Here is a 14,612-nt window from a genome sequence, read left to right on the forward strand (position 1 = left end):
GCGTTATGCCCGCAGTCCGAGACATTTCATGCTACCCTCGGCACGTGTTTAGAACTACAGTACTGCAGTGCTATACACATTTTATTTTGCAAAGCTCAAAGCCGAAGCGAGGCATATAACTTCGACTGCATCAGCCCACTTTGTTTAGCCTGAGCAGTAAAATGTCATCTGCTGAGGTAGGATTTCAGAGTTTCACAAGTTAGCACAACTTGTTGATCGATGATACGGATCAGTAGCCTACTGTGTTAATTCATAATATTACTTTGAATCAGCTGGTGGTGCGTGATCGTGCACCCGGTCATAACGGTTCTGCAAACTATCGGGGGGATCGTGGACAACAATATATTGGTAACATTGGAATACATCCACAAAACAAATATACAGTATTTTGAAGTTGCAGACTGTTTTTTAAACATGAATTCGTGTTCATACCTGCTGTTATATGTTAGCTTGTTAGATGTTATTGATTGGTTATATATTTGTTAATAACAGAAGCATGCTAAAAGGACAACCAGTTATCTAGCACGAGTTTTCATGAGTGCTTTGCGCATGTCACGCACATACGTATTTCCGAACTTAACTGAAAGCGAAACTAACTAAACGTAATCTAAATATAACATCTCCCTTTCTGTAGAACAAACAGAGGCAGTAAGAAAGCAACGAACTAAAAGCAGCAAATGTGAGAAAACAAGAGTACAGACATGATAAAATAAGGTACTAGATACTGAAGAAAATTGTCACTCACGATACCTCAGAGGTCTCACCACAGTTCTACCAGAACGAGTACGTAAGGCCGGGGTCGTAACAGGAATGGATTTTTCCATGTGACTAGCACTTGAATCAACAGGCTGCTTGATAGGTGTGCCAACCAGTGGTACATTTAAAACCATAGGGGGACTTGATGCTGTATCACTAGTGTGTTTTCCTACAGGTTTTGATACAATGTCAGAGTAGGTATTTGCAGGTAAAGTATTGTCTGTCATAGTCACAGGTTGTGAGATCTGTCTGCTCGCACCTGGCTTAGTAAAATCTGGTCGTAGGTGCTGACGATTCCGTCGTAGCTCATGTCCTGTTGCATGATTTTGAATGACATAAGACCTGTCGTGTAGGTGATGATCTATCACTGTAGCTTTATGCCACTTGCCATCCTGACCATGAAACCTAACTGGTTGACCTGGTTTCAAAACAGGTCTTTCCTTGCAGACTTTCACGTCATGGTTTGCTTTCATGACTTCTTGTCGAGATGACAGTTTGGCATGAATGTATTTCCTGTCGTAAGCTCTAGGAAACAAACAATGTCCTTTTACTGGAATACCATCAAAGAGACTTCTGCCTTGCAGAAGTTGAGCTGGAGATGGCAAATCTGCTGCCAAAGGAGTGTTTCTGAGCATCTGCAAAGACCGCCAGAAACACTTGCCATCCTCATCAGCTTTGATCATCAGACGCTTGACGGTTTGAACCATGCGCTCTACTTGACCATTTGATCTGGGATAACCTGGAGATGATGTTACATGAGTAATACCTAGCTGTTTTGTGAATTCTCTAAACTCATGACTGGAGTACTGAGGACCATTGTCAGACTTTATAGTGAGAGGACAACCAAAATCAGCAAACAGTTTCTGAAACTCTTGTACAACACTTTTGCTAGTTGTATCACAGGGCTTAGACACACTAATCCACTTAGAGTAGTAGTCTACAGTAATGAGATAATGAGCATCCTTGAACTGAAACATATCACTTCCAATGACTTGCCATGGATGTGTGGGAATTTCACTTGGAGTTAGGGGTGCATTCACCTGAGCTCTGTCATGTAGTTTGCATATGTCACACCCAGCAACTCGATCTTCAATCTGTCTACTCATACCGGGCCAAAACAAAGCAGTACGAGCTCGCTGCTGGGTTTTTATTATGCCCTGATGACTTTCATGTAGCTGATCAATAAGCCTAGACTGCTTCTCATAAGGAACTATCAGACGATCTTCATAGAATAAGAGATTGTCAAGAACACTTATCTGGTTGCGATATTGCCAGAATGATTTTGCCAGTGGATGGCACTGCCTTCTCTGCTTTGGCCAACCATTCTGTGTGTATCTTAAGACTACTTGTAGAGTAGTATCTTTTACAGTCGACTCACTATAGTTATTTACATCAGTGTCAGTTCTGAGAATGACTGCACAGATTTCAGGTAGGGGATCGTCTATGTTCAAATCTTCCACTATGGTATTTACAGGGTATGAACGTGATAGATAGTCCGACATGTACATAAATTTGCCTGGTACATGAACTACTTCGTAGTCATAGTGCTGCATTCGCATTTTCATTCTCTGCATGCGAGGCGTCAGATCATGTAGAGGCTTCTTGGTAATATTTACCAAAGGCATATGGTCTGATTCAACCTGTACAGTACGACCATAGACATACTGGTGGAAATGAGTCAGCCCAAACTGAATGGCTAATAGTTCCTTTTCTATTTGAGCATAAAGAGTCTGTGTCGGTGTTAGTGATTGAGCAGCAAACTCTATGGGTTTGCCCTCTTGAGTCAAAACTGCTCCCAGACTATGGGAGCTGGCATCAACATTGACAACCACAGCTTTTGTGGGATCAAAATGAGCCAAAGTTGGTGCCTTACTGACCATACTTTTCACATTTTTGAAAGCCTCCTGTTGAGCCTTATCCCAGTGAAATTCCACATTGTTTCTAGTTAACTCTCTTAGAGGTTTAGTCACCTCTGACAAGTTGGAACAAAACTTGGCTAAGTAGGTCACCAAGCCAAGAAGTGACCTTACCTCACCTTTATTACTGGGTGCAACTGCTTCTTGTATAGCCTTTACCTTGGCAGGTGATGGATTGATGCCGTCTTTTGACACTGTGTGGCCTAGAAATTGAACAGCATGTTTACTGAAATGACACTTCTTCAGGTTTAGCTTAAGACCAGTTTTCTTTAATCTAGTTAGTACTTGACTCAATATGGTATCATGCAACTCCTTAGTAGGTGCATGTACCAGCATGTCATCCATATAGATCTCTACTCCAGATATATCGCCTACCATCTCGACCATGGTCTTATGAAAGAATTCAGGAGCACTTGTAACTCCAAAAGGGAGGCGTTTATACCTGTATTTCCCAAAAGGTGTCAGGAAAGTTGTAAGTATAGATGACTCTTCATCAATAGGTATTTGATGAAAGCCTGAGCTCGCATCTAGCGTCGAGAATACTTTGGAGCCAGACAGTCTAGCATATATGTCCGACACTTTTGGAAGTGTGTACCTATCACGCACTGTTGCCCTATTCAAATCTTGCGGATCTAAACAAATCCTCAATGACCCATCTGGTTTAAGCACAGGCACTATGTGATTTAACCACTCACTTGCTTCATCCGTTTTAGCAACAACATCTAAAGAAACTAATCTGTCAAGTTCATTTTTGAGTTTGTCTCTTATGGCATAAGGCACAGTCCTAGGTGAGCAAGCATGAGGTACAGCATTTGGCTTGAGCCTGATTTTGTGAATAGTGCGTAACTTGCCTAGCCCTGTAAACACTTCTGGGAACCGGTTTGCTATCTCTGATTTGTGACAGTCTGGGTCATCTTTGTTAACTAGTGATACTGCAGCCCCTAGTAACCCTAGTTGTTTGATTGAAGGAAAGCCTAGCAAAGTTTTTGCTTTTAACCCCTGTTCTAGCACATGAAATGGTATTGTATAAGATTTTCCATTGTAACAAAGCTCAATACGCGCCACTCCTATAACGGGCAGCGCATGACCCGAGTATGCAGTCAAACGGGTTAAACTAGGTGTAATGGAAGCCTTTGGTGAGATTCTCTGAAGCTCAGCGTACGGTATAACATTAGTTTGTGCACCAGTATCAACTTTGGTCATCAAAATGTCATTTCCATTACACACAAGCTCGATTAGCCATTCACTATCAACACTAGAGACATCACAACCATCATCTAGCAAAAAACCATCGACAAATACACTCCTATTAGAACTCTGTTCAATAGCATGTACCGTATCACTAGACTGTATAAAAAATTGATCTGAATATTCGGAATTTTCTCTGTCTACAGTCACCTCATCGGTTTGTCGGAGCTTCTGCTTGCAAACAGCTGCAAAATGATTGGGTTTTTCACACAGTTTACAATTTTTACCAAACGCGGGACATGAACGAGGAGCATGTGATCTACCACAGTATCGGCAATCACGTATTATGCCTCCTGCCTGTTTAGAAACGCCTGCTTTATTGAATTTTGACTTTGATGAACCTAGCTTAACAGCAGCTACTTTAGTTTCATTTTGCATTTGCATTGAAATAGTTTCTTTAGCTCTCATTTTAGAGGTGACTGTGGCTAGTGAAACATCCTCATTAAGTTGAAGTTCAGAGCTCAATGATGTATCTATCATTCCAGAAAGGAGCCTATCTTTGACCATGTCAGTTTGTGTAAGCCCGGTGCTAAATCTACATTTAGATGCCAATGCATGTATGGCCCTAATGTACTCTTCAGCACTTTCATCAGCGCCTTGTTTACGTTGATAAAATTGAGTTCTATAGTGCAAAACATTCCTTCGTGGCTGAAAGTACTGAGTAAAAGCTTCTGTAACAACATCAAGTGTCCTCTCTTCTTCTTCATCAAACTCCAACTGATCATATATGTCATCACTCTCTCGCCCCATAATGTACAAAAGAGTGTCAACCTGCACTTCATTGCTTTGATATGCCAATCCACTTATATTGCAAAACCTCTTGAAGCGTCTGAGCCAGTCAGACCATTCAGTAGCAGCGTTAGCAAAATCAAGAGACTTAGGATTGTCAACTTTAATTCTCAGTGGAGGCACTCTAGGCTGTTGTGCCGCTGGTGTGTCAGTTTGTGCGTCTTCCGACATGTTTGCAAAGCCCTTGCAATAAAACGCAAAAATATAAGCTTGCCAATAACACAAATAAAATATTTACTAAATATAATGTATCTATAAGCCAAGGAACTAAACATCAGCATAGATTTGGATTGTCACAATGATATATCATTGATCGCGAAATAGACGGGTAAATTCTTTCTGTCTGCGCCTATAATAGCCCTTCTCAGCTTCACAATATACACCATATCACCGGAATACTTAGCTCAATAGCCTCCGTGCTGTGTCTAGACAATCAGGGTTGCCTAGTCGACACAGCAATTCTTGCCTTGGGTTCAGTGCCCTGACACCATGTTATATGTTAGCTTGTTAGATGTTATTGATTGGTTATATATTTGTTAATAACAGAAGCATGCTAAAAGGACAACCAGTTATCTAGCACGAGTTTTCATGAGTGCTTTGCGCATGTCACGCACATACGTATTTCCGAATTTAACTGAAAGCGAAACTAACTAAACGTAATCTAAATATAACACCTGCCAACTCTCACGCATTGGGCGTGAGACTCACGCAATCACCCCAAAGAAAAACTGGAAATGCGTGAGATTTTTGCCCCAATTTCCATAATTTTGTATATACTATCATTGATACATCAATTGCCCCAAAACCAAATCTCACGCATGGCCCCACTCTTGGGTTGGCAGGTCTGTTCGTGTTGCTCAATCGATGGATTCTCTGACGAATTCTAGTATGAGTCAATATTTTCTAACAGGCTATGCGTATGTGTAAAAGTATTTAGCTTTCCTATGGTCATTGGCATCTCAAGTTACTCCTAGATGACTCAATAGTTAGGTGCTGTGTTCACTATAAACAGACCTGCCAGCCCAAGAGTGGGGCAATGTGTGAGATTTGGTTTTGGGGCAATTGACGTATCAATAATAGTATATATAAAATTGTGGAAATTGGGGCAAAAATCTCACGCATTTCTCACGCATTTTCATTTTTTCTTTGGGGTGATTGTGTGAGTCTCACGCCCAATGCGTGAGAGTTGGCAGGTATGACTATTAATAATAATAAACCTTTGTTGCAACGTATCATTGATAGTGAGAATGACCTAACTAGCTGGCAAAATCTTTCATTTCATTTTTACAGTTGTCCCATCAAGCAAGCAAAGGTTTAGTATTAGAAATGTTTTCAAATCAGAAAGCTTTAAAAATTCCAGGGTTGTGCCCCTTAGGAAACAATCATAAATGCACCTTGATAAGTAGGCTACTCACTGGTGTCCAGATGTAAAATACTTTACAGCTGCAGTAAAACTTGAGTATGAGTTCCGGGAGGCAAACAAATTGATCACAATGAACATGTTGTATATAGTTGAAATGAGAATCTAACATTGTTTTAATATATCATGCTAATGAGAATATAATACAAAGACCCTAATTTCATTTTAAGGGTAATAATGCCTTGTGGTATTTATCAAACACTCAGTAAGCAACAGATCACTAGTACTTTTATTCAAATCCAAAATGCAACTGAATAGTCCATGTACATTGTCTAACACAAAGTCATTGCATCAAGCATGACGTAATGTAAGCATTGCAATAGGCTGTACATTCTATATTATATTATAACTGATGTTTCTTTAGCCAGTTTGAACCAAAGAGAAAACCTGCTAGGCCCACAATCAATAATAGTCAGGTAAGGTCGACCGTTCACATGAGTGATATCTGATGCAAGGTGCTCCCATACATTTGCTACGTTCAGCTGACCATGATCCCATTTGATTGGATGAGGGTCTACACTGTTACAAATAAGAGAAGTTTTCACTACTTGCTCAACTATGTCTTTCTTGATTGTTCGTCCAAGCCTTTTTTGTGCCAAGTACAGTGTTTTGCTGACACTAAAGTGGTGGTCTTGATGAACTTTCTTTACGTCTTCTATCTCATCTGCGTTAGAAAGTACAACCCCTGAGCATGCAACAACTTGTAGCCATTTTTTCGGTACTCTGGTTAGGACATCCGACTTGTTCTCACTTGATGGAACAAGTTTGATCATTAGTGTTAACCCATATTCATCAATCAGCTGACCAATAATTCCAAGTCTACGTCGAATGATCAACTCACTGAGACCAGGAACCTTAGGCCTTTTGGTATCTTCTATCACTGAATTTATCCACCCATAAACAGTAGCTGAATCTGTGATCACTTGCACATTGGTCATTTTCCACTTCAGCGCTAGATTGATTCCTTTCAATGCAGCTTCTAGCTCAGCAACATTTATATGAGCACCATCATCCTCTTTACGTAGCCATGCTGCATCCTCAACAGTGTAACCATCTACCACCAGAGACACTCCGAGAGCCAAGTTGCTGGCGTCACACCACACAGTACACTGAGAGGTCTTCTTGACATTCCACTTGCCTCTCACTGGGTCAACTGAATAGTCCATGTACATGGTCTAACACAAAGTCATTGCATCAAGCATGACGTAATGTAAGCATTGCAATAGGCTGTACATTCTACATAGGCAATAGGCAATACATTCTACATGCCTGACTTCCTACTCCGAAACGATATTGGAGTTACAGCACAAATTCATGAGCTTAATAAAAACAGCATCTGACAATTTTATAGGATGCAGTACAGAGTCTTGGAAGACCTGCAGTGTCAGTTGATCCACAGTATCAACTTCATACAAATTCGCAGTACACACAGAGTTTCAAGTTTTTAAGAATACGTGCATTCGCAGTATTCATAAAGTGTTAGGTTTTGGGTGAATCTTGATGCCATATTATGTTATATGAATGTTATGTTGAGTGACTGGCCAGCATTGACAAACATTACACTCTTCACCCTTATGTAGGCTGTACAATTAACATATAATTTAAAAATACAGTCAGATTTTGACATATGAAGTTGATCCATTCCAATATTTACTTCATGCATTCTTTATGTTAAAATCGTTATATGTTAGGACAAATAACCATGAATAATAATCCATTGTTCTTTACTTAATTTATTACAGTTCTCTAAAAAATAATGATAAATATTTCGAGCAGTCATATGTAGCATTAAAATAAAAATGCATTATATGAAATTGTAAAAGTAAAATTTAAAAACCTAGATTATATTTAAAAACAAAATAAGTAATAACATTAGAAAAAAGTAAGAACAGTAGAAAAAAGTTTTCCGGCTACTCCATCTTAAAAAGTTAGGTAGTAATGATAAAAATATGTTGTGTTACTTACTTTAATTTACACTACATGTGGTCTAGATTTGATTAGAATTACAAATTTTTCATTTTATTTTTAATTTCTAAAAAGTTTTTTAAATTTTTCCTGGCTAAACCATATTTTAAGGCTTTTTATGTCGAAACACTTATGCTCAAATTTTATGTCGAGAAATTACTTTGTAGAGGTGATTGTATGTGGGAGTTTGACTATAGGCAGCTAGCATGTAACATATCGATCAATACGGATGAGTTCACACAAGAAAAGCAATACATGATAAGTTATGTCATTCTAGTCTTTTATACTTTACAGAATTACTTTGCACTGACCTCTCACACGGCACTCCTAGTCCGAATATACTGCTATTTGACTCACAAACTTTGGAATAAAAAATTGATCAGATTGAATACAGGGCTCACTAGTTTTTGCTTGTCTCTTTTTCGACATTATTTCTGCTTATGCGCCTAATTAATGACTGTCTTAGAGATGAATCAGATTTACTGCAAGCATTGATGTTTATAATTTTGACGTATTTCAGCTCCTTAATTTACAAATTTCACAATATACTTTTCAATTGAAGTGTAGTGTTCAATTAAAGGTTAGCCCTGTATTTTTCAACCCTTCAACCATTCTCTTAGGCCTGGGGTTCAAATAAACTTTCAAGGTCTTACAGTAAATATTCTATGCAACTGCTGAATATTTATGTTCTCTCATGATCAGTACAAGCGTACTTGTCAATCGCATGATCATTGTTGTCAATATAACTCCGGTCTTACTGAAAATATCCCTAATTCTATCACCATCTATTTTTGCTCACTCTATTTCTCTTTAGAGATAGTAACTGTTAAAAAGTGTCAAAATTTTCATGTTGCGAAAATGACATTAGACCAAGTTTTAAAATCCTTTCTCAAACAAAACATTTCATCTTGGAAATTGCAGTGTTTAAACTCCAGCAGTACTGCTCAGGTTAAAACTTCAAAGTATAGAGCTTGAATTATCTGTATTTCTAAATATTCTGTAGGCTATTGAAGCAGGTTTCTGTATGCTACAATTATAGGCGCTCCAGCGTAAATAATCCGGTCCGAGGAACCTTTACGTTTTAGGGATTTTACGTTATAAGAACAGTAAAACACATGTAAATTGCCTAATCCTTTTCAAGATTTCTCCAATCACCCCTTTGGTCATACGAAAAGGGAAAACTTGACATAACTTTTTTAATTTGTTGGCTGTAATGTAACTACAGCATTGTTGGTTTGCATCAACAGTTTTTTCCTTTTTTAATCACACTGGTTTTATAAACCATACTTGCGGTAATATTAAAATAAGTTTATGGTAGCGCACATTTTCGATGTTCATTTCCAATGATTTGCTCATTTTTTCTAAACAGCAAAGACTATTTTGCAAAGTAAACTAATAACAAATATTTTATACGTCTACAATAACACAAACAACAAAATAATTTTACTATAAAAAAGCGGTACTAATGGTTCGTCGTCTAACTGTATCCAGGGGTCAAGGTTGGAATAAAAGAGAACTTTCGACGATACTCCAACTCATAACATTTAAATTGGTGGACTGACGGTGCAACACTTTGCACCGATCTTTGCACCAACACTTTGCACCGATCGATCGCCTTCAAATATTTATGAACAATTACGCAGCTACCTATTCTCTGTTTTGTTGACACATCTGACGATCTATCACGATGAACTAGAATGTCATGGCAGTTAGTTGCATATGTAATAGATATAATGCTATATGCATGTCATTTTTTTCTCTCGCAACTGCGGCAAGATAAATTAACATTCAAATCGAATTTGAAAGCTCGCCCGACTTAACACTACGTTATATGGAATTTTTTACGTAGTCGGAAGCAAAAACTTCACATTAGTTCTTTACATTATCTTGAGTTTACTTTATAGGAGGTATACGTTATAAGAGCGTCTACGGTATATGGAAAAAAGAAAATAACAAGAAGCAGGTTAACCATGTCTGTGACCTGTCATGACTTTAAATTTGTGCAAAGTCAATTCTATACTGATGCTTGCCTTTACATATATCACTTTTCAAACATACAGCTCTAAGATACAATGCATGAGGTATCGTAATTTCATACATAGATATGAAGAGACCAAAGAAAAGACATAAAATAACAACTTATATAAGCTCGGTTATTTCAAGCTTCATTGAGTCACAATTATATGGTGTGTATTTTTATTATCACATTTTCCTATTTGATTTACAATTTCGTTCGCATGTCTCTAAAGCAGATTAACTATACAATATCTCTTTATTGGTTACTTATTAACTAATGATCTTTTTGCAGTTTGAAGGTCTTTACATCTTTTTGTCATGCATTTGTTTTACTGCTGTAACTCTCTGCTGTATCTATTAATGAGTTTTAGTGTTTATTTTGAGACTGTGGAACAGTTAAGTGAATTAGTGTATCTAGTGTAATTAGGTTTGAACTAAACACAGTAGGTATCAAAATGAAATAAATTCATATGTAGATGTTTAATTGTTGTAGGTTAGGGTGCCACATCCACCAAATATAGTATGGAACAGGTGTTCTGCTTTGGATTTGTCGTCCTTAGTACTTCATCTTGTGATCCAAGATTATCCTCAACATTGTGTTCATCTTTCTTGTAAAATGTAGATTTGAAATCCTTCCAGAAATTTTCAGAACTGTGATCATTAAGTCTGCTAACTTTGCATTCCAGGTGTTTTTGTTGTGCACTTGATAGCTCACTTTTAAACAGTTGTTCAATTCGATCCAGCTTGTTGCCATTTCCATAAGAGGAATGATATTTGTATCGTGATCTAGCTTGTCGAAGTTGGGAAGACAGCTGGGAGAGCTCTTCATTCCAGTAGGACTTATTGTATTTGTTTGTTTTTACTGATAGGACAATATACACACAGTCATCATTATAAACACATAGAAACACATACAGTGAAACTCGGATAACTCAAACTTCAAGGGACCGAGCAAAAGTGTTCGAATTATCAGAGTGTTCAAGTTATCAGAGCACTGTCACAAGTCCATGTATTTACTTATTTATTAGTAGATACATGAACATATACAAACTATAATATAAATCAAAAGCACAAATGGCTTGTTTCAAATTAAATGCTTCTAATGTAAAGTTTAAAACGTTTTTATCAAAAAGTATAGAGATTTTTCTATCATTTGAGATTGGTTTGTTGTTTGAGGTGATGTTATTGCCAGGACGTTTTTTTAGATTGACATTGGCAAAACTTGATCGTTGCTGAAATGCTCAAAGAAAAGACATCTTTTTCTTTTGAGCGTTTTACCCACGATCAATTTTGCCGATCTTTCTTGAAGTTTATGGAAAGATTACCTTACTTTACCTGGGATTCGTTAAGAGCAACACTCCGAGGCAGTTCAATTAAAAGTTTTACGAGGTTTTACGGTACATTGTATATCACTCACGCTTTTTGAATGGATACTTATTGAATGTACACACGTATTTTGTGTTTAGGGCAAACGATGAATAGTTTTTTTTAGCTAAGACAACGTATACGTTTGACTACCACAATTCTTAAGACGTTTTAAACATTCAACATTCCGACGTTAATTCAACACGGAAAACTATTCATCACGGGCTAGCCGGGTCACGCACTCAAGGATTTTCGCCACGCAAATACAAAACAAAAACAACATGCTGTTTTTGTTTTGTATGTGCGTGGCGAAAATCCTTGCGCCCGTGACTTGGCTAGCCCGTTCTATTCATCGTATAGCATTATAAATCAAATTTCACCAAACCTTTAGAACAGTCGTTGACAAAAATATGTTGCCGATGGAGGTAATAACGACGCTTATGAATTACGAAAAGTTGAGGTTTACCTCTATGGCTAGGAATAAAGTGATTTTCTAAAGCGATAGCAACAGTTTCGGTAGCCGTTGGGCAAAAAACAGTTCGTTATAACAGTGTTGAATTCGAGTTATATAGAGCCATTTATCATTGCGTGGGAACGGACCAAGCAAATCCAGTCGAGTTAACCATGTGTTCGCTATATCCGAGGGCGAGTTATCCATGTTTCACTGTATTATGTGTATAATATTTGATGATAAGTTTATCAAATATTCTATGCAATACAGCAAATTATATATTGGTTGATAACCAGCAAAAAGGTTTCTGAAGCAACATTTATTGTTAGAAGAGCTCCACAACAGTAATAATCAGCATGCTTTAAGAAAGTTGAATTCGTACTCTATATGGACCTTATCTGTTGACCTATCTTATCTTATGGACCTATTATTAATACCGACAAATATGTCATCAGTTTAGGCAGACTAGTTTAAAAATAGAGTAACAAAATGACTACAAAACATCACATTTCTAAACAAACTACTTGTCATAATGCAAATGTTTGCTACCATTTTCATTACAATTTTCAAAGTTTTAGCTAAACCTTTTTGCGAAACTTGATAGCTAGGTTCCTTGTTGATCAATCATCGACAATAACTTCTGCATCATTAAATTGCTATCCATTGCAAGCCTATCAGTAAACTTATGCATATACATGCTTGAATTAAAATATTCGTTTTAGAGCTCAAAACTTATGACCTTAAGACAATGTCACATTTCCTTTTGGTGAAAAAAATTCTGTTGATCCAATAAAATATTACAAGTGGCAATAGAGTTGCTTGAAAAAACCCAACTGTTGCCTGTTGAGCTTCCACCACAAACCCATTTCCAAAGCTCAGACTGAATTTTTGCTACTTATTTCAGCTAGTTTAAACTGGCTGATTCTATTAAACTGAACTAATTTCAATTTTGCTTATAATTGAAATTATATTGAATTATTTGAAATTATTGAATTATTTCTCTAGAATGTTATCTGGTCACACTAAAGTCGTAACATTTACAGTGTGACAGATTGTTTCATGCGTTTACCCCTCTTTCCATTTTGGCTCACTTGTGTTTGAATGATAAAACAACAATGATTCACAATAACTGCAGGCAAAGGAAGCCGTCTCGGTTTTCAGAGAGTTGGCAAAGCATCCTGGACTCGCAAAGGCTCAACTTGTTAACATTGACGACTCATATATAACAGTGGATTCTGTCTGGACACAACGATCCATTGAAAAAAACCGCTGGGAAGATTTTGCAAGAACCTACACTCTCTCGAAGGAAGACTTGAAATGTCTTTCAGTGTCAAGTCCTCACCTGCTCGCTGACAGGTAATGGGAAATTTTTTAAACTTTTGATCTGTTACTATAAACAGGTAGTTTAGACATTTTATGAAATTAATTATTTTATTTGTAAATTTTGTTGTTTAAAAGAGATATATAAATAAAAAGTTTGGTATTTTGTAGTGTATGGAAAGTGCTGTCTCCTTCTAAAAATAAAACCGCTCTTGTTAGGAAGCATGTTGCTAAGGATGATAAAACTGGAGATGAAAAATGGTTTATTGAGGTGGGAGTATTTTATTACTTTACATAAATTGCTTTTTTTACACTTACATCTGTTTGCGCTCACATCAAGTACTGCCTTATCATGTTCTAGATCTGGTCTCAAAAAGGCTTCTGTGAGAAGATTTTTGATGTTACATCCTATGAGAAGCATGGCCCAATATATGGAAATGATAGTATGTCACTAATTTTTATTCATTATTATTTTGATGGATGACAAACTGGATGCAATCAGTACACGCAACTGTAAATATGTAGACCACACCATGGTGTTTTTTAAACTTTCTATTATTAATTACTATTTTGCCACATACACAATTAATGGCTGTATTTCTGTAGAAGCCTTTGGATCATTGTCGTGGAGCTGGCAAGAGGATAAGATCGCTTACGTTGCTGAGAAAAAGAAACCCAAGTCACGGTCATATTTTGTGGAATCAAAGAAAAAGGACGATGAGAAAGATGAAGCGATACCGGTACTTTACAGTTATAATTATTTTGTTCTGATTTGTGTATAGTATTAGCAAGGAGGGAGTTATTCTCTCCTTTGATGAACACTACACTGCGGGATATATTTTGTTTCTCTTCCTAATAGTTTTTTTCTAATTCCAACAATACCTTAAAGTAATATGGTCCATAGTTAAAAATATCCTGTCATTTCCAAGTACATGTAACAAGTTTTTTGAATGCCTAAAGTGCGTTAAAATGGCATTACACATTTTTAGTCTTCATTTGGTTTCAAAATAGCTTTTTACTTGTAACCCAAATAGTGTTTCGAGGTTGGTTAGTAGTCTATCATAAATCATTTGTGTAATCACCACATCTCAATAGTACTATTTTATTCAAGTTCGTTGTCGTCCATGTTGATAATCATAAGTTTGTCTCATTGGTCTCATGAACTGTTGATAGTCATGATGCTGCTTATGCAGGGCAGCAAGTTTCTATACAAGGAGGACTGGGGAGAGAACCTGGTAGATAAAGTACAGCCTATTGTTGCTGTACTTGACCTTGAAGCGGAAACGGTAGAGGTTGTGGAGGACGAGCTGCTGGAGGAGAGCTCTTCTGGCCAGGTACTCCTAGCCATTCTCTATGTGGTTCTACA

General features: G+C 37.3%; 1 protein-coding gene across 1 annotated transcript in view; it reads left to right on the forward strand.

Annotated features, from left to right (window-relative positions):
* Positions 1-41: 41 nt before the first annotated feature.
* The window catches only part of LOC137391968 (acylamino-acid-releasing enzyme-like), a 34,293-nt gene continuing 19,722 nt past the window's right edge, over positions 42-14,612 (forward strand). Inside the window, exons 1-6 of the mRNA XM_068078546.1 lie at positions 42-176; positions 13,062-13,282; positions 13,418-13,517; positions 13,608-13,689; positions 13,853-13,986; positions 14,440-14,580. Of these exons, the coding sequence (XP_067934647.1) occupies positions 162-176; positions 13,062-13,282; positions 13,418-13,517; positions 13,608-13,689; positions 13,853-13,986; positions 14,440-14,580 (693 nt within the window). The 5' untranslated portion in view covers positions 42-161. The remainder of the gene's footprint in view (positions 177-13,061; positions 13,283-13,417; positions 13,518-13,607; positions 13,690-13,852; positions 13,987-14,439; positions 14,581-14,612) is intronic.

The sequence above is a fragment of the Watersipora subatra genome, chromosome 3 (genome assembly GCF_963576615.1).
Source record: "Watersipora subatra chromosome 3, tzWatSuba1.1, whole genome shotgun sequence".
NCBI classification, from domain to species: Eukaryota; Metazoa; Bryozoa; class Gymnolaemata; order Cheilostomatida; family Watersiporidae; genus Watersipora; species Watersipora subatra.